Here is a 24,343-nt window from a genome sequence, read left to right as displayed (position 1 = left end):
CTGTGAGATGTTTCATTTCGTTCTCTTATCCAATTCATTGACATGTATTGTGAATAGTTGGGATTAAGCACTAGTACCTCACTAGTCACTACCTGTCACCCAGAAAAAGATCCATTTATTGCTAACCTCTGTTTATCCTATGTCAATCAATTCTCCATCCATGCCAGTACCTTGCCTCCAAACTCCTATACTTTAATTTTACACACTAACTTCTTATGTGGGACCTTATTACAAGCCTTCTGAAAGTCTAAATACACCACATCCATTGGCCTTCCTTTATCTATTTACTAGCTACATCCTTAAAAAACTCCAATGGATTTGTTAAGTATGCTTCCCCTTTCATAACCTCGTACATAGTCCATTTGTTAATGCTTTCCAAGTGCTCTGTTATTGCATCTTTTCTAATAGATTCTAGCATTTTGCCCACTACTAATATTAAGTGTAGATCATACATTCTTGTTCCTGGGGACAGGTGAAAACACTCGCCTGCTCCTTGGCCTGAAGTAAGCCTTGCTTCCTACTCTTGACTTGAGGTGCATTTTATTTCCTGCTTGTGGATTTGAGTGAATCTCACTTCCCACCCCGTGGTGAATTTTACTCCTATCCTTCAGCTTCAGGTGGACCCTGAGTCTGTCCTTCAGTCTCAGGTGTATCTTCAGCCGTGCCCCCCTGGTCTCGGGTGTATCCTGAGCACCAGCTCTGGCCAGGTATATCAAACCCCTGGGTTCAGGTACATCCTAAACCCCGCCCCTGGGTTCAGGTGCATGGTAAGCCCCACACCTTGGCTCAGATACATCCTAAGCCCCGCCCCCGGGCTCAGGTACATCCTAAGCCCCGCCCCCGGGCTCAGGTACATCCTAAGCCCCGCCCCCGGGCTCAGGTGCATCCTAAGCCCCGCCCCCGGGCTCAGGTACATCCTAAGCCCCGCCCCGGGCTCAGGTGCATCCTAAGCCCCGCCCCCGGGCTCAGGTGCATCCTAAGCCCCGCCCCCGGGCTCAGGTACATCCTAAGCCCCGCCCCTTGTCCCTTGTTTGCTCCGTGTCGGGTGTAACCAACGAATTCGCCCTATCAGAACGCCCCAGTGGAAGCACGTGCCCACTGTCTCCAATGGGGTTGAGCGGAGGCGGGGCCCGGAATGTTACAGCGCCCACGTGACCCTGGTTCCTGGGAGCGTTGAGTGACAGGTGGCGGTTTGGGAAGGCTGGGGCATCGCAACGCCGGGAGCGCAGGAGAACCGGCTGCCCCGTCCGCCGGCAAACCAGGGAGGAGACTGGTGAAACCCTTAAAATCCAGTTACACGCGAGTAACAGAGAGAGAGAGAGAACAAAGAGGGAAGGAGGGAGGGGGAAACGGGAGACGGATAAAGAAGGGAAGGGCAAAGAGAGGGAGAGGAAAAATATGTGGGGATAAGGGATAAAGAGAAAGAAACCACAACAGAAGGAATGAGGGAGCAATAGAAAGAAAGTCCATTAACTAGAGAGAGAGAGAAAGAGAGAAAGAAGTAAACCAGAGAAAAAAAGTATCCCCAAGCAAACAAGGGGAAACAAAAAGTAAAGCAACAGGTCAAGAAATCAGGATCAGTGAAAGCAGGAGTAGAGCACTGTCAGACACCTACGTTTTAGGGGGTTTAAGGCCGGAACGGTGCCAGTGAGATGGAAAAGTATGAGAAGTTGGGTAAGATTGGGGAGGGCTCCTACGGTGTGGTGTTCAGGTGCAGGAACAAAGACACGGGTCAGATTGTAGCAATCAAGAAATTTGTGGAATCGGAGGACGATCCCCTTATAAGGAAGATTGCCCTGAGGGAGATACGGATGTTGAAGGTAAGTTGGAATTAACCTGTTCATGGAGAGAATGGTCATAATTGTTTTTCTTGGATCCCGTGTAGCCTAAGTTGGAGCAAGTCCCTTCCTGTCTTTGAACCTGAGCTCAGGAACCTGTTTTATTTCCTGCTGCAGCAAAATTCTCTTCCTCCTGCTGAAATCACTCTGTGGCCTTATCCTGAAATGGTTCTCCAATCTCCTGCCAAAGCAATCATCTGAGGTCTCTGTATTCCTCCAATTCCAGCCCCTTGCGCAGACCACACTCCAGTCACTCGCTCCTGGAACCTGTGCCTTCACCCTAAGTTCTGGAAATCCTTCCCAAAACCTTACCACCTCTCTCTCCTCCTCTAAGAAGTTCTATTGAATCAAAACCTTTGACCAAGCTTTGGTTATTTGTACTAATGTAGCTTTTGGTTTTGACCTGACCACCGCTGTAAATAAGTTATAATGATCAAAGATTAAAAAAGGCAGTGTTTGATTCATAGAATGCTTTTAACAATCCCCATGATGTTCCAAAATGTATCATGCCCACCAAAGATTTGCTGTAATATAGACAACTTGTGGACAGCTGGATCTCAGAAACAGCAATTAAATAAATTACCAGATCATTTTTATGACATCCAAGGGACAAATAATGGACAGAACGTTGGAGAGAATTCTCTTTTACTTGAATAATGTTGTGGGGAGCTTTGCACGAGTGCTTCTTAGTTGAATAAATGGCAGGTACTTTACAAATGCAAGTTGTTGTACCATTGTTCCTGTATTTGATAAATGTCCACAAAAAGAACGTGAAACGTCTTTGCTGAGAGAGACGGATTGTGTAATTGGATTTGCAGGAATGTGTCTGCATCAATCACTTTGTTTGCCCCAGAGAGAGTGGGGGGGGGGGGGGGGCGGGTAGGGACACAGGAACAGAGCAAGTAGAAAGAGCCCAAGGCCATGTCTTAAATGCATCTCTTTGGCCATTGTAGTGGGAAGTCAGCCTCCCACCAAGCAACCAACCCACCCTCCTCCACCACCCCCCACAAACTAACTTACCTGCCTATTTCTTGCATTCTTGATTTATTCCCTTTGGTATTATAGAAACCTACTGAACACACCTTTCGAGTTTAAGTTGTCCATAGTTCAGTGAGTAGAGCTCCAGCCTTGTCAATCGGAAGGATTTGGGTTTTCTCCCTATCGCAAGGATGCGGTTACCAGTGCAGTATTGAGGAAGTGCAGTGCAGTCCAAGCTGTTTTCCATTGAGACTGAGGCCCTATTCTGGGGCTGGGATGATTGACTTCTGCCTTGCCAGAAATGAGTCCAACCGCTGGAGTGTTTCCCTTTGATGCACGTTGTCAGGATACCTTGATGCCACATTTGATCAAGAACAGTCAACTCTGGGACTCAGCAGTTTGGTCCATGTTTGGACCAAGGTTGTGAGGTCTGGAACCAAGTGGTCCTGCCAAGCCCAAACAAGTGGGTTACTGGACCATACGGACCACTCAATAGCACTGACGACAACACCATCCCTCACTTTGCTGATCTTTGAGAGCAGGCTGGGTGGTAATTCATTGGCTGGATTCATTCTGCTTTTTGTGAATAGGATGGCCTGAAATGTTTCCACATCGTTGGCTAGGTGCCAGTGTTGTAACTGTCCTGGAGCAGCTTGGCTTAGAGACGCAGCTAGTTCTGGAGCGCGGGTCTTCAGCATTACAGCTGGGCTGTTGATGATCCCATAGACTTTGCTCACAATTGTTTTTTAATATCATGTGGAATGAGTCAAACTGGCTGGAGAATAACTGCCAAGTCAACTCACGTTTACCTTCATGTGCACAAGTACAGTGGGGTACAGGTACAATAAAAAGCTTGCTTGCAGCAACATGACGGGCACGTAGATTCAGACAACAACACACAGAAGATAAGTTATAAATGAATTATACAAGACAGTGAAGGAAAAATCCTGTGCAAGACAAGACATTAGTAGAAAAAAAAACACAATCAGTAGTGCGAGAGGTGGTCTTTAGTGTTCCGCTGCTGTGATGTCAGAGATCTCGGGAGGGAAGTCTCACTGTGGGATCCTCGCTGAGGCACCCAGATCTTTTGTCTAAGCCCTGAAAAAGCAACAAATGTTGATAGTCCCCTTCCACTAGAGAAGGAATCACCTCATCGCCTCCTGATGGTCCAAAAGAGGCAGAAACCCTCCCCACCAAAGCTTGAGCATCAACTATCCCAAGTGAATCACCCTTTCTCTCTGGAGACTCTCAAATCTAGGAGGTATGCAATTGCTGAAAAATGTCAAACACAGTTCATCTTCATAACTCTGGAACTATAAGTTTCCAAAGCTCCTCTGATCCCCTCCCTCCTTCACACCGCCTATCTACAATGACACCTGGTATTCCCCATAAAAATGTACATTCTTCTTGCACCTTCCCACCCTGATATAAGAGCTGTCACGTTTGAGAATAAGTGAATAAAATGATCCCCAGGAAAGCATTAATCACTGGCTTTCACTAAGACAAATGACTTGTTTGTATTTCCTCTCTTGTGTAAGAACAGACTGTACGCTGGCTTTTAAATCCAAATTGTGTTAACATTTCAAAACATTGCCCTTGATGTAAGTGTCCACCCGGTGCTCAGAGTTATACATTTGACAACCTATAAGAGAAAAGAGCAAATAATGGGCTTAGCAAACCAAGGAATGGTTCAAGTTACACTGTTGGTAAGTTGCTGCACTACCACACGTAAATGTGAGAGCGGTTGCTGCAGAATGGGCGCACTTCACCAGTGCTAATCCATTCTTATCTTAATAATGGGCACTGCATCATCTTAGAGAGAGGGAACTGTTTCCACTGGCAGGCGAGTTGGAAACCAGTGGACGTGGAGTTAAGGTAATTGGTAAAATAAAAACAGAACTTTGAAGTCTCATCCTCAGAGGTGGAAGCAGATTCATATTTATATTCAGAGAAAGAATCGGAAAAATACTTTGTTCTGAATATTTTCAGCATTTAGAGGAAATAAGAAATCTCTATCAAGGAGCTAGCACAGACAATGGGCTGAATGGTCTTCCGTGCTGCCTGATTCTATAATTCTACCTCTGGTGACCACTGTGGGCTTCTTTGTGTGTGGTCAGGGTGAGGTGAGATCTGGGGGTGGGATTCTCGTTTATGGTGGATGTTGGGTTGGGTTTATGGGAAGCTGTGACTTTGCTTCTTTTATCTGCAGAGCTGCTCAACTGACCTGCACATTTCCACTTATGCTTTCGCGTTTTAACCGGGAAAATTGTTTTGAGGCATAGCAGCAAGCATTCATCAGCTCGATGATGATCCAGTCGTTCCCAAAGCAACCCCCCCCCCCCCTTTCCAAATTTAGCACTTTATTTATCAATAAAAGAACAGGAAGATTTTATTCTCCTGTATGGATGTTGTGGTCCAAGCTAACTTTATTGTTGATCCATGGTTGATCTGAGGTGAACAGGTTTCTTTAACTGATGTATTCTATGATGTTGTTAAGTGTGGAGTTCCAGCTAGGGGCGCAGTGACAAAACAATAGCCATATGTGTCAGGTTCCTATTTCTACTATTTCTTATGTTATTAAGGTCGGTGTGGTATGAAAGCTGGTGATCCCAGGACTTTTTCACTCTGGATCTCATTCCCTTAATTTCCATTGATGTGTAGGGTCACACTAAAGCTAAATTAAGAGTGAAACTTTCTCATGTATGACTGCAATATAATCTGTTAAAGATCCAACCACTCTTAAAATCAATGAAGTGTAGAATAGTAATTTAATCTGTAGTCGTTTCTGTTCAACTCCTTCTGCCTGTCCCTGACAATAATTGGCTATTGAGTTCAATGAAAGGAGGTTGTCCTGACTGTAAATAAACACATCCTTCAGTTTAACCTTCGGGCCGAGTTTTGTGAAGGTGAAGTGTGGTGTGCTCTGTGCCCTACCTGTTCCTCTTCTTTCCCACCTGTGGTATCCAGTGCCACGTACATTCCCCAGTGCTGTGTTTTATGCTCTGCTTGTTATGGTTACGTACTTGTCTGAAGTTAACTTCCAAAGGATGGGCTGTTATTTTTTTTCCTCAAGAGGAAGGGAGGCCTTGAATGAGTTACACTGCACTCCTGTGAACAGTGCATCTTACTATCATATTACAGAAACTCAAATTTTGAGGCTTTAAAAAGGCATCACACAGTTTCTTTGATTGGATGAAACAAAGTAATTCCATCTCCAATGCCTAATGGGAAGACAAGTTTTCTTTTGTTCAAACAGATGTATTCAAATTTTGCCACGTTCTTTGATCAAGAGGAATCAGTAGGCAACGATGATGAATTTTGGGGACCTATTTTCTGAGTGACTTTAAAGTGGCTGTTGGAAATTACCAATTTGTTTGACGTCCATAAGATAATTGCGGGAGGTTCAGAAGGAACCCTGGCTCCAGTCCAATGATATTAATTGTAAAATTCAGCCCCCAGTTAACTGTCTGAACTCCTCCCCCAGACTGATGCATTTTGCAGAGATAATGGAACCATTCTAAACATCAATACTGTTGCTTCTCCCACATTATCTGAGAGGAATGCGGTGGGTGATCACCAACACACGTAGCACTGTCAAGGGTCAAAGCAGAGATCTGTGAACGTGCTGGGGGAACCACACTGTGCAGCGAAGTTACCAGTCTAGGTACAACTTGTACAGTTACTGGATACACTTCCAGTCACGTTCTTCTTTAGTTGAGGTATTTTCTATGTAAAGCCCTGTCAGTGTCCAACCTTGGGCTTGCTTGTGACGTACACACAGCCAGATCCTGCCCCAGAAACAGTAACCATCACACAGGCAGAACTCGCCTTTGTTTCCCTCCCAGTGAGAGTCTCCACCCACTGTTGAATAAAACAATGACCTGCAGCCTGCCACCAAGGTGTAACTGGCAACTCAGCACGTAAGAATCAAAAGTGAGTGGGGCACCAAACCTACAATGTTGAGCAGAACCATCCCACTGCACCCTAAACCAACTGTCCTATAGTGTGGCCTGTCTGTGCAATCTTACTGTTTGACCACTCCAAATTGGAGCTAATGGAAACTGCACCAAATGTTAATGGAGTGGGGTTAAAAAGTTAGAAAGAAAGAATGTCAATTTACGTAGCATCTTTGCAACCTTCAGCCATCTCAAACCACTTTACACCAACTGAGTTCATTTGAAAGTGTTGCAGTGCTGCATACATGGCAGTCAGTTTGCTCAAAACAAGCTCCCATGTGCAGCAACATGAAGAGGACTAAGTAATCTAAACTCCAGCACTGACAGTGTAACACTATCTCTGGCACTGCACTGGAGTCGCCCTGGATTATGTGCTCAGGTCTCTAGACTGGGATTTGAATGCATGACCTTTCAATTTAGGCTGTCACCGGTAGACCTGTAGTCACCTTTCAATCATATCAAAAATATTAAATGACTGATTGCTGGTACTAGTGGAAAATACATTGTGGTTGGAAAAAAGAAATAACTTGCTTTTGTGTGACCCGAGAGTGACCTAAAGTCCATATTTTATGGGCTAAAAATAATCATGCTTTTTTTATGAATTTAAGGACAATCTTTAATCCACACCAGGTGATTTGCAGAGTTCCACATGTGCAATGCTGTATAAAATATTCATTGCATTGTGCCTGTGAAATGTTAACTACTGCTGAGCAATGGACCAGAACCAATGGGACTCTTGATCCAACAGAAACTGACCTTCCCTGTTCCTTTCAGCTCTCAGCTTCTCATTGTCCTGTACTCTATTCTGACTTTTTACTCTCGGGTGAACAAGCTTTCATCCTGGAGTTTTATTCCAGTTTTACTCCTTTATCGTGTTTCATTAAAGGTACACAGCTTTGTTTGGAAGAGCACATTCCTTTGACCTGGTCATATCCCTCATCCAACATCAATGAGTGGAAATTTCCCCTTATTTAAGTTGTTGCTCTTTGTGGGAAAATTGGCTGTTGCATTTCCCTACAGAACGTGTCGTTAAAAGGATAAAAGTTAACCAACAAATTCCCCAGTTCCACTTTGAAATAAGTCTTTTGTGTCACTGCAGAGGGTATATGGGCCCTTGTTTTGAAGTCTCATTTGAACAACATCATTGAACCAGTGCAGCACTCCCTCTGGGCTGTGCTGGAGTGGGTTCTGTGCTGAAGCCTGGTGTGGGGCATTAATCCAGGAGCCTTCTGAGCCAGAGGTTACCCACTGAGGCATGGCTGGAGCCCTGAGTGACCATTCTGCTGTGCTGAGCCACATGCAGTAGGGTCGATCCCAGGACTGCAATACCCCGGCCTTAGCAGGGACAGAGCAGGGAAACTGGGAGGAGATCCTGCAGCTGAAGACTACAGAGGGAATTTGTCGAAAGTAAGTGTACCTAAATGGAAAGGAAGAGCACGAATAGATGGTTAACCCTTCATCGGACAGGGAGAACCAGGTTAGGTAGGTAGCAGAGAATGTTGGAGGAGGGGAAATGGGTAGAATAAAGGAAATAGCTCTGATAGGGTGAGACTGGGTGACCTAATGTGGCAGTTCAGGAGCAGTTAAAATCAGAAGAAGCTTCTTCATCTGTGTCTTGCTAATGGAAGGACTATGGGACATGCCCAGCAGACAATGGGGGAGAAAAAAGAAACAGTGAAAAATAAATCTGAGCCAAAATGGGGACAGGCAGAAATGTCCAGTTCTGATACGAACAGTGAAAAAGAGTTACCTAAAGTTGAAGAGTTTGATGTTGTTCCCACAGGCTGCAATGTGCCCAGAGGGAAGATAAGGTGTTGTTCCAATTGAGCCTCATTATAATGCAGGAGGCCAGTAAACACGGACAGTCCAGATGAAGGGTCTCAACCCAAAATGGCGACTGTCCATTTCCCTGCACAGATGCTGCCTGACCTGCTGAGTTCCTCCAGTGGCTCGTTTTTTGCTCCAGATTGATTAATCTGAATTGACCTGCCCCTGTACAGCCACATTAGGTTACCCAGTCTCATCCTATCAGAGAGGCTCCCTCTGTCATCCCCTCTCCCCCACCTTCTTTGCTGCCTGGACTAACTTATTTCTCTCATTCCCAGTTCCGATGAAGGTTCTTTGACCTTCTCTCTCCACAGGTGCTGCCTGACCTGCTGAGTAATTCCACCATTCTCTGTTTTTTTTCTTAATTTCCAGTATTTGCAGGTTTTTTTTTCTGATTTTCAAGGTTGAGGCAGGATTGGACTGAGCAGTGCTGGGGGGGATGAATGGTCTGGGACCCCCACCCCTCCTTCTTCTGGTACTTGAGTAAAACTCCAATTGGAGTCACTTCAGATGAAAGGCCAGCACCAATACGAGACCGAATGGTTTCCTTTTGTGCTGCATGTTTTACCTCGTAGATCAAGGACTATGTGAGTGTCCCTTATTAAAAGGTATCCTGCCTCATGTTTGGCCAGAAGCTGACGACATTGATACTAGACAACATTGGTACATGTACCATACTGTGACAAGGATTTGTCAGTACAACCATCTACTTTTCCTGCCTGCTCCTCCCTGTTATGGTACACAGAACCCTCTTTGTGCAAAGCCCAGTGTAGCAATGATTAATACCAATCAGATCAACCTTCCCCATTTACGACATTGTTTCCTGTGTCAGTGCATTGCTCAGATGCTGTCCTCAGCTCTGCATATCTCAGTGTCTGCATGTATAATTGTAGCCATAGGGATAGACAGATGTGATGTATCTCTGCATTGTATAGTTGGTGTTTGCCTGTTACCAGAGCATTGGCAAAGCACACAAGTTTGACCTTGGCCAGGCTTTCACTTTCTTCCTCTAGGGCTTTTTTTCCGTCACAGTTGAGGGTGGTATGTCCATCCTGTGGGCATGTGACACATTGGAGAACAATCTGATGCAATTCTGCCCCAAAGCTTTCTACCTCCCTGTCACCCTGAATCAACAAAGTGTTGATAGTTATTGAGAAGACAGTGAGAGACCCCACTGGATTAGAGGCAGGCCAATCCAGTTGCTATTTTCAAGCGATATAAACAAGTTTTAATAACTACAGATCCTTGAATAATGAACAAAAACGGGACGGGAATTGGTACTAATCTGGAGAACATTTTATAAAGAAGTAACTCAGTAAATGCAACCAATCAAATGGATCCTTAGTGTAAGTCAGCTCATGTTTTCTTTGTTGGTATGGTTACTTAAAGATCTCATGATGTGGTGTATCCAGGCCTTGGTTTCTGGTTGAACAGTGACTGTAGAACACGTGTGCCCTTTCCTGATTCGAGTTCACATGACTGATGTCAGGGTCATGCAGTGGGATGAATGGTTGGATTGGGTTCCTGACCCCAGAGAATACACTGTGATGTAGTGGTTTCTGGGAGTTGCTTGGACTGTATGCAAGCAGGTCCTGCTTTATCTGAGAGGGCAAACTCGCAAAGCTATGCTGACCAACTGGCTGGAGCGTTCAAGGACATCTTCAACCACTTACTGCAGTGGTCTGAGGTTCCCATCTATTTCAAAAGGACAGCAATCATACCAGTGACCAAGAAGAACAGGTGAACTGCCTCCATGACTATCGTCCCGGTAGTACTCATATCACCGTAATGGAGTGCTTTGAGAGGTTGGTTATAGTTAGAGTAAACTCCTACCTGAGCAAGGACCTGGACCTGTTGCAATTCGCCTACCACCACAACAGGTCTACAGCAGATGCAATCTCACTGGCTCTCCACTCTAATCTGGAGCACCTAGACAACAGCAAAACATACATCAGGCTGCTGTTTATTGATTACATCTCGGCATTCAACATCATCGTGCCCTCAGTACTATCACCAAGCTTCAAAACCTGGGCCTCTGAACCTCCATCTGCAACTGGATCCTCGACTTCCTTATTGGGAGACCACAGTCAGTGCGGATCGGTAATAGCATCTCCTCCTCGCTGACAATCAACACAGGCGCACCCCAAGGATGTGAGCTTAGCCCACTGCTCTACTCTCTCTACACTCATGACTGTGTGGCTAAGCACAGCTCAAACACCGTCTATAAAGTTGGGGATGACACCACTGTTGCTGGTAAAATCTCAGATGGCGATGAGGAGGTGTACAGGAGTGAGATAGATCGGCTGGTTGAGTGCTGTCGCAACAACAACCTCACACTCAACGTCAGCAAGACCAAGGAATTGATTGTGGACTTCAGGAAGGGGAAGTCGGGAGAACACACACCAGTCCTCATTGAAGGGTCAGCGGTGGAAAGGGTGAGCAGCTTTAAGTTCCTGGGCGTCAACATCTCGGAGGATCTATCCTGGGCCTAACACATTGATGTGATCCCGAGGAAGGTACGCCAGCAGCTCTATTGCGTTGGGAATTTGAGGAGATTCAGTATGTACAAAAGTATCTTACAAATTTCTATAGGTGTCCGGCAGAGAGCATTCTGACAGGTTGCATCACCGCCTGGTATGGAGGCTCCAATGCACAGGATCACAAGAGGCTGCAGATGGTTGTAGACTCAGCCAGCTCCATCACGGGCACAACCCTCCCCACCATCGAGGACATCTTCAAGAGGTGGTGCGTCAAGAAGGCAGCGGCATCCATCACTAAGAACCCTCACCATCTAGAACTTGCCCTCTTCTCGTTCCTACCATCAAGGAGGAGGTACAGAAGCCTGAAGACCAACACTCAGATTCAGAGACAGCTTCTTTCCCTCCACCATCAGATTTCTGAATGGTCTACGTATACCCATGAACAATACCTCGTTATTCCTTTTTATTTTTGTAATTCATAGTAATTTTATGTCTTTGCACTGTACTGCTGCTGGAAAACAACAAATTTTACCTCAACTAAGTCAGTGACAATAAATCTGATTCTGATTATTGTTGACTTGTGTGAATACGAATTTTTTCTCACCAGAGAGAAAGCAATTCATTGATCATAACAAGACTTGGGAGGTGAGGTGGTTGTCAAGGAACTAACAGCAATTTATGGACTTCTGATTACATAGAATGGGTCCCTCTCTAAATGAAGAAAAAAACTGCAGATGCTGGAAATCTGAAACAAAAACAGAAAACGCTGGAAAAAAAACCTCAGCAGGTCAGGCAGCGTCTGTGGGAAGAGAAACTGGCATATATTGGATCTGTGACGCTTCATCAGAGCAGTTCCAGCCTAGTGGGTAATAGAGGGTGTTTGGTTACCTATTGGGACCGCAGTAAGGTTGGGAACTGTACTGTGTTCTATGGGGAGCCCTGTACTTGAATTTAGCTGTCCCATGCAAAACTTCCCCAACCTTGGGCACACAGTGACACAGCAAGTAGTACTGCTGCCTCATGACTCCAGTGACCCGGGTTTGATCCTGACCTCCTGTGCTGTCTGTGTGGAGTTTGCACATTCTCGCTCTGATCACAGGGTCTCCTCTTGGTGATCTGGTTTGCTCCCACATCCCAAAGACGTGCGGGTTGGTAGGTTAATTGGCCGCTGTAAATCACCTGGAGTGTGTAGGCGAGTGGCAGAATCTAGGGGGAGTTAATAGGTGTGTGAGAGAGAATAGGGAAGTAGGTGAGGAAATGGGATAGATGGGATTGCTCTGAGAGCTGGCATAGATGGGCCAAACGGCCACTTCTTTTATCATAAGGAAGTAATCGAAATAAAGGTCCAGACCTGGGTTATCTGAAGATGAGTGCCCATCAGACAGTGGTCCAGGACTCTGTGGTCATCCAGGACCACCGCCACCTGCAGTCTGGCGCTGTCCACATCGACTCCCCAAATGAAATCCTCCACAGTGAAGGTGACCTTCTCTCCAGTGATTTATTCCTCTGCTTCGTCCCACCCCCTCCAGACCCCTGCATCCCAGCAGCCAGTGGGAGAGTCCCTTCATGGTGAGCCAGGCAAGTCCTGCCTGCAAAATGTTTACAACCAGCTGAGCCCCACAGGAGAGGGCAGATACCGGGGGAGCACCAGCTTCCTCCGCCTGAGCACCACCACCTCATCTTATTCTTTGCAAAAACACCATTGGCCGCCCTGGGCAGTTGTAAGGAGTGTGAAGGAAGAGGTGTGTGCAGCGGTTCCACCCCCCCCCTTCCCCGGTTGTCATCTGGACTAGAAGGAGCCTGGGTTCCTATCTCGTCTCGCTTCAGTTGGCTGGTAGGAATGCTGTGGGTGATTGAGTTGTGTGCCCGATGGCCTCTGTTGGGTAGTGGGCGCCTGGGCAAAAGTGATACTCCGCCCCTTCAAGTGGGAGAGGGGAACTCGGGCGAGCAGGAGGAGAGCGGGGTTGCACTCTGTAAAATTAATGTCACGGTTGAACTGCCATCCCTCAAATTTCAACAAGCAGCTGCAGTCCGAGAGATTGTAGTGATCTGTCACAGCTCCCTGCATTATGACAAAACTATCAGCGCAGCTGGAGTACATCTCATTTCGCAAGGCATTGACAGCAAGGTGGAATGCCATTAGCCGACGGTATCCCTTACAGACAGATGGTACAAGGCAAGAGTTAGACAACAGCTTGTACCTCGGGCACAGGGCGGGGTGAGAAGCTGGCAAGGTGGAGGTGAGGCAGCTTCAGTGAAGGAGGGGTGGAGTGTCACTAATACCAGGTAGCTGTGTGCATGAGCTGGGGTCAGGTTGCAGGATTAAGTAATCAGTGGCTGAGCAAGTCAGTGCTGACAAGCGAACTGAATGCCCTGCTGTGCTGATCTGTGTCTCCACACTCAGTAACGGGGGTACCGGTGAAAGGGGATGTCCACAGTGGCATTCTTTTGGAGACACAAGAGCCTGCAGATCTTGGAGCAACACACAAGCTGCTGGGGGAACTCAATGGGTTGAGCAGCATCTGTGGGGGGGTGGGGGGGGTCGGTGGGCAGTGGGCAGAAGGAATTATCCATGGTTCAGGTCACAACCCCACCCCACTACCTGATGCAGGTAGTCACGAGTAAATAGGAGCAGGAGTAGGCCACTTGGCCCCACCATTCAGTATGATCATGGCTGATCTACCCCAAGCCTCAACACCTCTTCTGTGCCAGATCCCATAGCCTTCAAAGTCAAAGTCGAGTTTATTGCAGCATTCGCAAGAAAAGCATAAATTATACACAACTTTTACAAGAAAGGACACAATTGGAACAAACAAAAAGTCCGTTGTAGTGATCAAAGTGGTCATAGTGTTGCTATACTGAGGTAGTGATTAGGGTTGTGCAGGTTGGTTCAAGAACTGAATGGTTGAAGAGAAGTAGCTGTTCCTGAACCTGCTGGTGTGGGACTTCAGGCTTCTGTACCTCCTGCCCCATCTGATGCTTCCATTCCACAACCTGGTCTCCATGCCATACCCAGGCTGAATAGAGTATTACAGATACCCCTTTCTCAGGGTGTTCTGTGCTAGTTTGTACTTGATATACTTGCCACAGATTCCACCATCCCTGGACGGAACTGGTCTGGTCAATCAATGCCTTCAGGTTTCAGGTCTCTGTACAGAAGATCAAGTGAGTGAAGGTATTTGAAAGCGAGGGCAATCTGTGCTCCATAAAATTGTGAGCGAGGCTCACTGCAAACAAGGAAAATGTAATTAGATTCAGTCTCGACAGCAGTGGGAGGGCGAACACCTTGTTTAATGTGGCGAGTTTAGAATGAGAAAAGAAACTGAGTGCACGCTGGTGCCCAAACTTTGTCAACCGAAGGAGAAAGTCTGGAAGAAAAAGAGTGTAAAACAGAAAGGTGAGAAGAAACGGAAATGGCTGCATTAAGTCTTTTGTCTGGGGGAACCTGTTTGGAAGTAAGCTATGTATTAACATACTGTCTGGATAATGACTGTCAATCTTTCCCACATATTTCAACAAGACCATATGTGTCTCACTTATTGTGTACCCATTAGCATTTGAGCAGGCTACCTGCCAATGCATCACTATTGTGACCAGCAATGCTGTCTGGATTTTGCAGTTGCAGATGATGGGACAGCCAGATGTTCCAAGGAGAATCTTAATAGAGGAAAGCAAGGTAAAGAGGGTTTAGGGAAGGAATTCTAGAGCTTGGGGCTTGGCAGTTGAAGACAGAATCAGGTTTATTATCAGTGATATATGCCACGGAATTTGTTGTTTTGTGGCAGCAGGACAGTGCAAGACATAAAGACATGAAAATTACTATAAATTACAAAAATAAACAGTGCAAAAGAGGAATAATGAGGTAGTGTTCATGGACCGTTCAGAAATCTGATGGCGGAGGGGAAGAAGCTGTTCCTGAAACATTGAGTGTGGGTCTTCAGGCTCCTGTACCTCCTCCCCGAAGGTAGTAACAAGAAGAGGTCATGTCCCAGATGGTGAGGGTCCTATATGATGGATGCTGCCTTCTGGAGGCACCGCTTCTTGAAGATGTCCTCGATGACGGGGAGGGTTGTGCCTGTGTTGGAGCTGGCTGAGTCTACAACCCTCTGCAGCTTCTTTCGATCCTGCACGTTGGAGCCTCCGTACCAGGCGATGATGCAGCCAGTCAGAATGCTCATGTCATCAGTCAGGCATGGCATTTTGGGAGCACACATGGGTGTGTAATGTTCTGTAAAACACATCCTTGTTCTACCTTCGTTTAGCAGCCCATCCTGCAAGGTTCTCCCCCCTCCATCACCTGCCAGAGGAAATATTGGATTGGATTTTATTCATAATAACATTCTTGATTCCTAATTAAGTGGTAGTAGATTTATCAGTGTCAACATAAAGTTAATCAGATGAGATCGAATTGATCAAATACAGATTCTTGTTACAACTTGCTTTTTTTTTTCCTTTCTCTCTGTGAGTCTTCCTCTGCACAATTATACCAAAATTAAAGAGCTTAAAGAGAAACTGAACACAAACCTTATCATCAGCTCCGTTAGTGGTTGAATCACTTGCCCCTGCCTCCCTTTCTGCTGAGCTGGAGAAGTTGCCCACTTCTTGCATTTATTTGCTACTCAACCCTGCCAGTTTGTTCCTCGTCTCTCAACACTGTGTCACTTCGGTTCTCTCACTCGGTATAACATTTAATTAAAAAGATAATGTTTTCACGGTTGATTTTCTTTTTCCTTAACAGGACAATTTGTTGTTCTCTCAGGGCTGTGACTCATCCCCCATAAGGAATGTTTCCTGTCAGGTTGTTGCTTGGAACTATATGTTGGTATTGGTATTGGATTATTATTGTCACTTGTACTGAGGTACAGTGAAAAACTTGTCTTACAAACTGATCGTACAGGTCAATTCATTACACAGTGCAGTTACACTGAGTTAGTACAGAGTACATTGATGTAGTACAGGTAAAAACAATAACAGTACAGAGAACATTATTAGTGATAGTTAGTGACATAGAATTTAAATTTAAGTGTGTAGAATGATTATAGAAAGGTTAATGAGTAGATTTGTAGAGAGCAGCTTGCATCGAGTCACCACGCTCTGGCACCATCTTCCACAGAGGTGGAGTGCTCTTCACCTTAAATTGTAGCTTTACCATTGTAGCATCAAGTAAGGAGAAAAAACTTCCAATTTCTTGTCTCCTTTCACAGAGCAAGGATGTCCCAAGCTCTTTATAACTAATAAAGTACTTTTGCGTGTAGTCACTGTTATGAGGTAGGAAACACAGCAGTCAATTTGCACACGGCAAGATCCACAAACAATAGTGAGACTAGGATCAGCAGTCTCTGGAGCTCACAAGCTATTGACTTAGAGTGAGCTGTCTGCCATTGTCTGCCCTGGGGTGGTGTGTATTTTATGGAATAACTCTACTCTTCATGCAAGCATAGATTCTGGGTTAATAGTGTCACAACCTCAAATTACTCCGGGTTAGCAATAGTTAATGCTTTCACTTGGGGTACGTCAGGCTGGCACTGCAGTCTCATGTGAGTTGTTCTCAGAGTGGCATAGAGACATAAAGAGATACAGCTCAGTAACAGGCCCTTCGGCCCATTGAGTCCGTACCGACCATCATTTACACTCATCCTACATGAATCTCATTTTATCCTCCTCACATTTTCATCTGCTTCCCCCAGGTTCTACCACTCACCCACACACTAAGGGCGATTACAGCAGCCAATTAACCTACCAATCTTCATGACTTTGGGGTGTGGGAGGAAACCAGAGCACCCAGGAGAAACCCACGCAGTCACAGGGAGAACGTGCAAACTCCACACAGACAGCGCCCGGGTCTCTGGTGCTGTGAGGCGGTGGATCTACCAGCACACTGGGTAGTGGTCTGCTTTTCTGCAACTGGCATGATATGATTTGAGCTCAGGACCTATAGATTGCCATTTCTCCCAGTGTCCAAAGTGCCAGGCTACCATATCCTGCCCTCATTATGTCCAAACCCAGTGATGAGTGGCTGGGGCACTGCCTGTCGAACAGCTCCTCCTAACTGTGGAGGTCAAAGATTGCTGCAGTTTTCCTTTGAACCTCACAGGCCACAATACAGCCTCCAGTGCAGATGCAGGGAGTTGATGCCAGGACCTCTCGGTAGTAACTGCCCACACTTTCTGAAGGGTTACCTGGTGAAGCACACTTCCTCTGTCCTGTCTTGTGTTGCTAGGCTACAAGATGGAGAGGGCATCATTTAGAATCATTTGGGCCCTTTGGCCCAACTGGTCCATGCCGACCAAGATGCCCCATCCAAGCTAGTCCCATTTGCCAGCACTTGGCCCATAACCTAAACCTTTCCTATTCATGTACCTGCCCAACTGTCTTTTAAAAGTTGTTATTATACCTGCCTCAGCCACTTCCTCTGGCAGCTCATTCCACATAGATACCACCCTTTGTGTGAAAAAGGTTGCCCCTCAAGTTCCTATTAAATCTTTCCCCTCTCACCTTAAACCTCTGCCCTCTAGTTTGAAGGATTTGATGAACAGTTTTGGCACTCCCTCCACAGATGCTGCTTGACCTGCTGAGTGTTTCCAGCCTTTTTACGTTTTTGATTCAGATTTCCAGAAAACGTTGAATTTTTGGATGGATAATACCTTGCATTTTCCAGTGTGCAAGATCTGTTCAGAGAAACACTAATATGTTGACCTATTATTGTTACTCGTACAGAAAGGGCTGCCTAAAGGAATGCCATGAAATTTATGTTTGGCTTCTGTTTAACGTCTTGTCTGAAAGATGGCTTCTGACAGGACGACTCCCTTGTTTCTGTATTCGGAGTTCACCTCCCACCTCGGGAGGGGGGTCCTTGTTGCCCAAGATTAGGGTGCAAATTAATACTGAAATAATGGGAATACTGTGGAAAATGTGGGAAAGTTGGAACAATGAAGCATATCAATAGGCATCCCAAAACACAGGAAAGACCAATTAAGTGGCAAAGGTTAGTGGTAGACCAGAGGATTGGGAACTTTTCAGGAAACAGCAGCTAAAAACTGGCAAGTAATCTCAAAACAAACAGAGTTTCTATGAAGATATGAAAAGGAAGAGCATGGCTAAGGTTGGACCTCCAGAGGTTGAGACTGGGGAATTACTAAAAGGAAAAAAGGAAATGGCAGATGTGTTAAGCCAGTATTTTGCATCAGTCTTCACAGTGGAGAACACATCAAGGACTACATCAAGTAGTTTGAGCAATGCTTTTTATTTTGAGGGAATGTTGGAGGTGGGGTAGGTTGGCGTATCTGCTTCAAGATGGTCGTAGGAGACTGGACATGTCGGACTCTTCCTGTGTCATTCCCTTTTTTTTGTCTCGATAGCAACTCAAGCATGTGAACCTGGTCAACCTGCTGGAGGTATTCCGGCGGAAGCGGAAGCTGCACCTGGTCTTTGAATATTGTGACCACACAGTACTGAATGAACTGGACAAGTACCCCAGAGGGTGAGTGTGAGTCACCTGAACTCTTTCCTCCATCTCTCTTAAACAGGAGCTTAGAATCCATCTGTCTAATTCTTGCTCCTCTTTCCTTAAAACTGTGACATTTTGCTCTGAAGATGAATGGAAACAACCAAGCTCCCTACCCTGGGTTATGGGTGTGATTGGCGCTTGTTCTGCCTCACTGTTGTACTCAGCCACTGTCCACTGTGGCTCCCTGTCAGATCAAATGTTGCATTGAGCGTCCAGGTCAGCGTGTCGCCACTTGGCCTTGTATAAGACAGGTGTCAAATCAAATGGGATCCCATCCACTCCACAATGGAATGCCATTAAATGATCTTGCACAGGAGGGAACCATTTGGCCCATCGAGGCTGAGTTGGCTGTCTGAAACAACAGCCATAATCCACTCCCAGTAACTCTGCAGTATTTCCTTTTTAATGTATTTATCCAATTCCCCTTCGGGAGTTATTCAAGAACCTGCTTCCAGCCCCTGTCAGTCCGAGCACTCCAGCCCACAGCTGGCTGTGTTTCTTAAAACAAAGTAACCTGTTGCCCCTGGTTCTTTTGCGAATCACTTTAAACCTGTGTGTTAGTGACCAAACTCCAGCCTCGGGCTCATTTATATGTCCAATTGTAAAATCTCCACAAACTTGTATAAGGAGTGCAAACTTGGCTTTCAGTGCGTGTACACAATGCTTCCCACCCCCAGTCTCATTCTCGTAGTTGTTCCACCTTCACTGGACTGCGAAGTTAATGGGAGGTTATGCTATTTTAACTCTGGGCTCTCTACACTAGGGACTGATACTTACCTTTCTTATTATTTACAGTAAATAATAAACTTATTTGCTTTACTCTGGCACTAATATATACTGCTTACACCAATATTTATGTTAAGTACTGATTCCCCCCTCTCTACACTGGTATTTATAATTATACCAATCTTGCTGTCTCAACACTAACCTTTACGATATTTGCTATTCTTTCTTTCCTTGTATTCATACATAAACTGAGCAGTAATCTTGCCATCCCAACACTGATTATTTATAATAGATACTAATAAGATGGTCCTTACAATGCTAAATACATGCTATTGAAACCCTCTGCATTGGTATGCAGGGTAGATTTTGTATCATGCTCTATCTACAGCAGATAATAATCCTACTCTCCTTGCGTGTAATGGACACCTTTCCACCACCAGCTCTCTTCTCCAAGCTGTCCTCATCAGGATCTATTTTGTGTGATTAGCAGCTTGGTTTGGTCAAGGAACCCAGGAGATTGTTGGTGTTGGATTAATGGGCTCTTTGATGTTGGGAAGGTCTGTCTTGCTCATATAGTTAAGTGTCTATATTATTACTTGCTTTAACTCTGCTCGCTCAGTTCCTTAATGGAGCAGTCACTTCCTCTGGAAGCGTTGGAGATGATACTTTCAACCTGGGTGAAGTGGCGATTGCAGAAGCCATTGTGAGGATGCCCACAGCTCTCATCCAAAGATGAAAGGGCTCTTGTCAATCGTTTAATCCAGTTATGTTGAGTGATTTTCTCCTTTATTATTCAGGCAGTCACTAAGTCTTTTTGTGTTCTGGCAGTGTGGGTGGTACCAAGGGCTGTCTCAAGGCCTTTTGTCATTGCACGTTATCTGGGAGTCACGAGCTGGTTGCCCAGCAACACATTGTGCCCGAAACTTCAAACCAAGGCCTAAAAGGGAAAGAGTTCTGAGAGTTCAGCTGTACCCAGATAAACAACCAAAGGGAATCATTTCAAAAGATCTGAGGCACAACAGTAGAACACCACGAGTATGAGGAAAAAGTTTATCCATGTACAGATTGAGAAATATGATCTGATTTTGGTGATTTAATCTGACGGAGCAAATACTGAGCTAGGGAACGAGATTGTAGCCAAACTACCAGAACTCCACTGCATTGGATTTAGTTGATGACAACAGAATATCGTCATTGCATAAGTCATCATTTTCAATTTTTATGAATTTTTTTTATTTGGAATCACCATCTCAAGTTTACAAGATCCCATCCAGGGGCGTATTCTCCCCTACTGATCTAAATATACTCTAAGGTGCTGCAGCAAAGGTTATTGCTGAAAATAAAATCTCATAGTATAGGATGTAATGTAGTTAACAGGGCAGCATAGTAACAAGTGCTGTACCACAGGGATTGGTGTCGGGGCCTCTTGTTTTTACAATGTTATACCTGACTTGGGTGAGATCACTGAAGCGATAGTTGGTAAATTTACTGATGACGCAAAGATAGGAAAGTAAGTTGTGAAGAGATGTGAAGGAGGCTTCAAAAAGTGCTAGATAGTGCCCAAAGATCTGGTTGTCCCTTTGCTACCTCGATGTAATTATGTGTGGCATGATCTGTCTGGATGGCATGCAAACAAAAGTTTTACACTGTACCTCAGTACGTGTGACAATTAATAAACCAATCCAATACCAAGTGGAATATAATGTGGGGCATCTGAAATTGTCTATTTGGCAGGAAAAATTAAAAAGAATATCGTCAGAATGGTACAAGGTTGTAAAGGGATCTGGTGACATAGTGCATGATTCACAGAAGGCTAGTACGCAGGTACAGCAGGTTATTAGGAAAGCTGACGGAATGTTCCTATTTATTACTGGGGGAATTGAACACAAAAGTACGAGACACCAAAAGTTCTGCAGATGCTGGAATCTGGAGCAATACACGGAAAGTGTTGGAGGAACTCAGCAGGTCAGGCAGCATCTATGGAGGGAAATAAACAGTTGCTGTTTCGGGCCGAGACCCTTTATCAGGACCGGAAAGGAAGAGGGCAGAAGCCGGAATAAGAAGGTGGGGGGAGGGTGAGTCCAAGTGAGAGGTGAGTCCAGGTGAGAGGGAGAAGGTGGGTAGGGGAGGGGGGGAAGATGTAATAAGCTGAGAGGTGACAGGTAGAAGAGGCAAAGGGCTGAAGAAGAAGGAATCTGGTAGGAGAGGGCAGTGGACCACGGAATAAAGGATGGGGGAGGGGAGGAGAGGAGATGGGCAGGTCATCAAGGCGGGGGAAGGGAGCCACAGGAATAAGGGAAGACAAAGGAGTCGGTGGGAGGGGAGAAAAAGAAGGGGAGGGGTTACCGGGAGTTAGAGAAATTGATGTTGAGGCCATCAGGTTGGAGACTCCCAAGGTGGAATATGAGGTGTTGTTCCTCCAACCTGCATCTGGTCTTAACGTGGCAGTAGAGGAGGTCATGGATGGACATGTCAGTACGGGAGTGGGATGTGGAATTGAAGTGGGTGGCCACCAGGAGGTAGCAAGTTGTGGTTCAGTAGCCAGCCTGTGGTTCAGTTATAGAGAGCATCAGTGAGACCACATATGGAGTACTGTGGAGCTGGTCTGGTTATTTAAGGAAGTATGTAAGTGCATTGGAAGGAGATTGGAGAAGGTTTACTAGACCAATAACATAAAACTCCATTACTCCAGCAAGCTTGAGGTTTTGGTGGTGCCAGACTGGCTGACTTTCTGCACCGTTGGCTGTTGATTACTACTCCAACACATTTAATTCACTTTATTTTTAGATGTTACACAGTAATATAATACATTTTCCAATGGAAGCAGTGAGATTAAAAGGACTATGGGAAAAAGAACCAGGTGAGTTTAAAGGGATCACTGGAAATAAGAATAAGAGTTGGAGACGGTTAAGAGAAGATTTACGAAGATGGTTCCTGGAATGAAAGGGCAGACATACGAGGAGCATTTGTTGGCTCTTGGACTGTGTTCATTGGAGTACAGGAGAGGGGACCTCATAGAAACATTTTGAACGTTGAAAGGACTGGACAGAGTAGATGTGGCTAAGTTGTTTCCCATGGTGAGTGAGTCCAGGACAAGAGGGCACAGTCTTAGAATTAGAGGGTACCCATTTAGAACAGAAATGCAGAGAAATTTCTTTAGCCAGAGGGTTGTGGATTTATGGAATTCATTGCTACATACAGCTGTGGAGGCCCAATCATTGGGGGTGTTTAAGGAGGAGATTGATAGGTATCTAATTAGTCAAGGTATCAAGGGATATGGGGAAAAGGCAGGGAATTGGGGCTAGATGGGAGAATAGCTTAGCTCATGGTGAAGTGGCGGACCAGACTCGATGGGCCAAATGGCCTACTTCTGCTCCTTTGTCATGTGATCTTGTGAAATAGAATGGGGTGAGTGGATGGGGACGGTGGGAACAGGGGCCCCAGTGAGGGGTGTTGCAAACATCAGCTAGTGAACCAGATGTTGAACCATTGGGATTCCCAAATAGTTGGTTAGCAGATTATCGGAGTTTTACTGTACCTGTCTTAAGAGGAAAGATTAGACAGAGTAGGCTTGTATCTGCTGGATGTAGAGGGGATTTGATTAAAATATAAGATGCCGTGGGGTGTTGACGGAGGATTTGGAAAAGTTTTCTTTTGCGGTTCAATCTTGAACTAGGGGTCTCTGTTTAAAAGTACAGGTAACCCACCTGAGACAGATGGGGTGAACTATTTTCTCTGAGGGTTGTGAGTCCTTGCAGCTCTCTTCAAAGGCTGGTGGAATCGGAGTCATTGAATATCTTTAAGGCAATGTTAGATGGATTCTTGATAAATGGGGGGGGAGTGGGGGGGTGAAAGGTTGCTGTGGGATGATGGGAAGTTAGAGTTGAGCTGAGTTGGATCAGCCTGCTCCTCCTAATTGGTTTGTTCACACAAGCTCACCCTTGCCATAGGGGTCACAGCCACTTGGTCGACATACGTTGAACTTTTATGGCAGAGTTGACGTTTCGGGACGCCGCCACGTTGAACACACAGTTATTACTGCGGAACACAAGCAGATTGGATGAGTGGGATATTCCCAAATCATATCTAGAAGGAAGTTGATTAGGTGTGAGATACTCAGTGACCAGAGTCTGGCCCATTCCCCAGAGTACTGCCATCACTATCACCTGAGACCTCCTCCACTTCATCGGCAGGTCCAGAAGTAAGCCTGTTTGCAGAGCATCCCCAGTGTGACATTGGTCCTCCTGCCTCCTTCATGTGTGTCCGCCTCAGGAGGTCTGCAGGACCCTAATGTGCAAACACCATATGTTACAACACGCTGTCAGTCTCCCACACAGAGAGCACTGGGTCTGGGCACGGCGGCTGTGCAGCTGAATACAGTGTAGGCCGGGTGGTGGTGAGGAAGTGTGGTACTTTCAATGAGCTTGAAACCACCACAAGCTGCCTTCGACAGCGTGGAGGAAAGACGAGACTGTTGTCCACCTCTTGGTGATGGAGAGAACTGGGTTGGCATCCATCCCAGCAGCTTGGTGACGTCGGAGTCTGTAATTTATGGCTGTCCCCTTGAGATGCGCTCTGAGGTGCACATCGAAGGGAAAACACTGCAGTGGTCAGAGTTGTACCTCGCACAAAGGAAGATGATCATCATAGTTGGAAACCAATCATTTCCAACGTCTGGGCATCACTGCAGAAGGTCCTCAGGCCCAACCACATTCGGCTGCTTCATCAGTGACCTTCCCTTCATCGTAAGGTTCAAAAAGCTTACTGGTTGGAGTTGGACCTTGCACGAAGGTTCTGCTTGTTGGATGTCAGTCGTGGCAGCCTCGAGTCATCACTGCAGGAGCTCCTCACAGCAGTGTCGTTGGCCCAGCCATCTTCAGCTACTTCATCACTGGCCTCTCTTCCATCAGAAGGTCAGAAGTGGGGGTGTTTGCTGATGATTGCATGTTGTTCATTCACAACTTCTCATTCAGTGCCTGCATGCAACCAAACCTAGGCAATGTTCAGGCATGGGCTAGTGAGTGACAAGTA

At 45.8% G+C, this 24,343-nt stretch overlaps 1 protein-coding gene across 1 annotated transcript in view; it reads left to right on the top strand.

Annotated features, from left to right (window-relative positions):
- The first annotated feature begins 1,175 nt into the window (after positions 1-1,175).
- Positions 1,176-24,343, top strand: part of LOC127586431 (cyclin-dependent kinase-like 1) — a 48,693-nt gene continuing 25,525 nt past the window's right edge. The window contains exons 1-2 of the mRNA XM_052044386.1: positions 1,176-1,820; positions 18,438-18,559. Of these exons, the coding sequence (XP_051900346.1) occupies positions 1,653-1,820; positions 18,438-18,559 (290 nt within the window). The 5' untranslated portion in view covers positions 1,176-1,652. The remainder of the gene's footprint in view (positions 1,821-18,437; positions 18,560-24,343) is intronic.

The sequence above is a fragment of the Pristis pectinata genome, chromosome 35, assembly GCF_009764475.1.
Source record: "Pristis pectinata isolate sPriPec2 chromosome 35, sPriPec2.1.pri, whole genome shotgun sequence".
Classification (NCBI taxonomy): Eukaryota; Metazoa; Chordata; class Chondrichthyes; order Rhinopristiformes; family Pristidae; genus Pristis; species Pristis pectinata.
The sequence above is the reverse complement of the archived record's forward strand: the minus strand, read 5'-3'. Positions and strand labels throughout refer to the sequence as shown.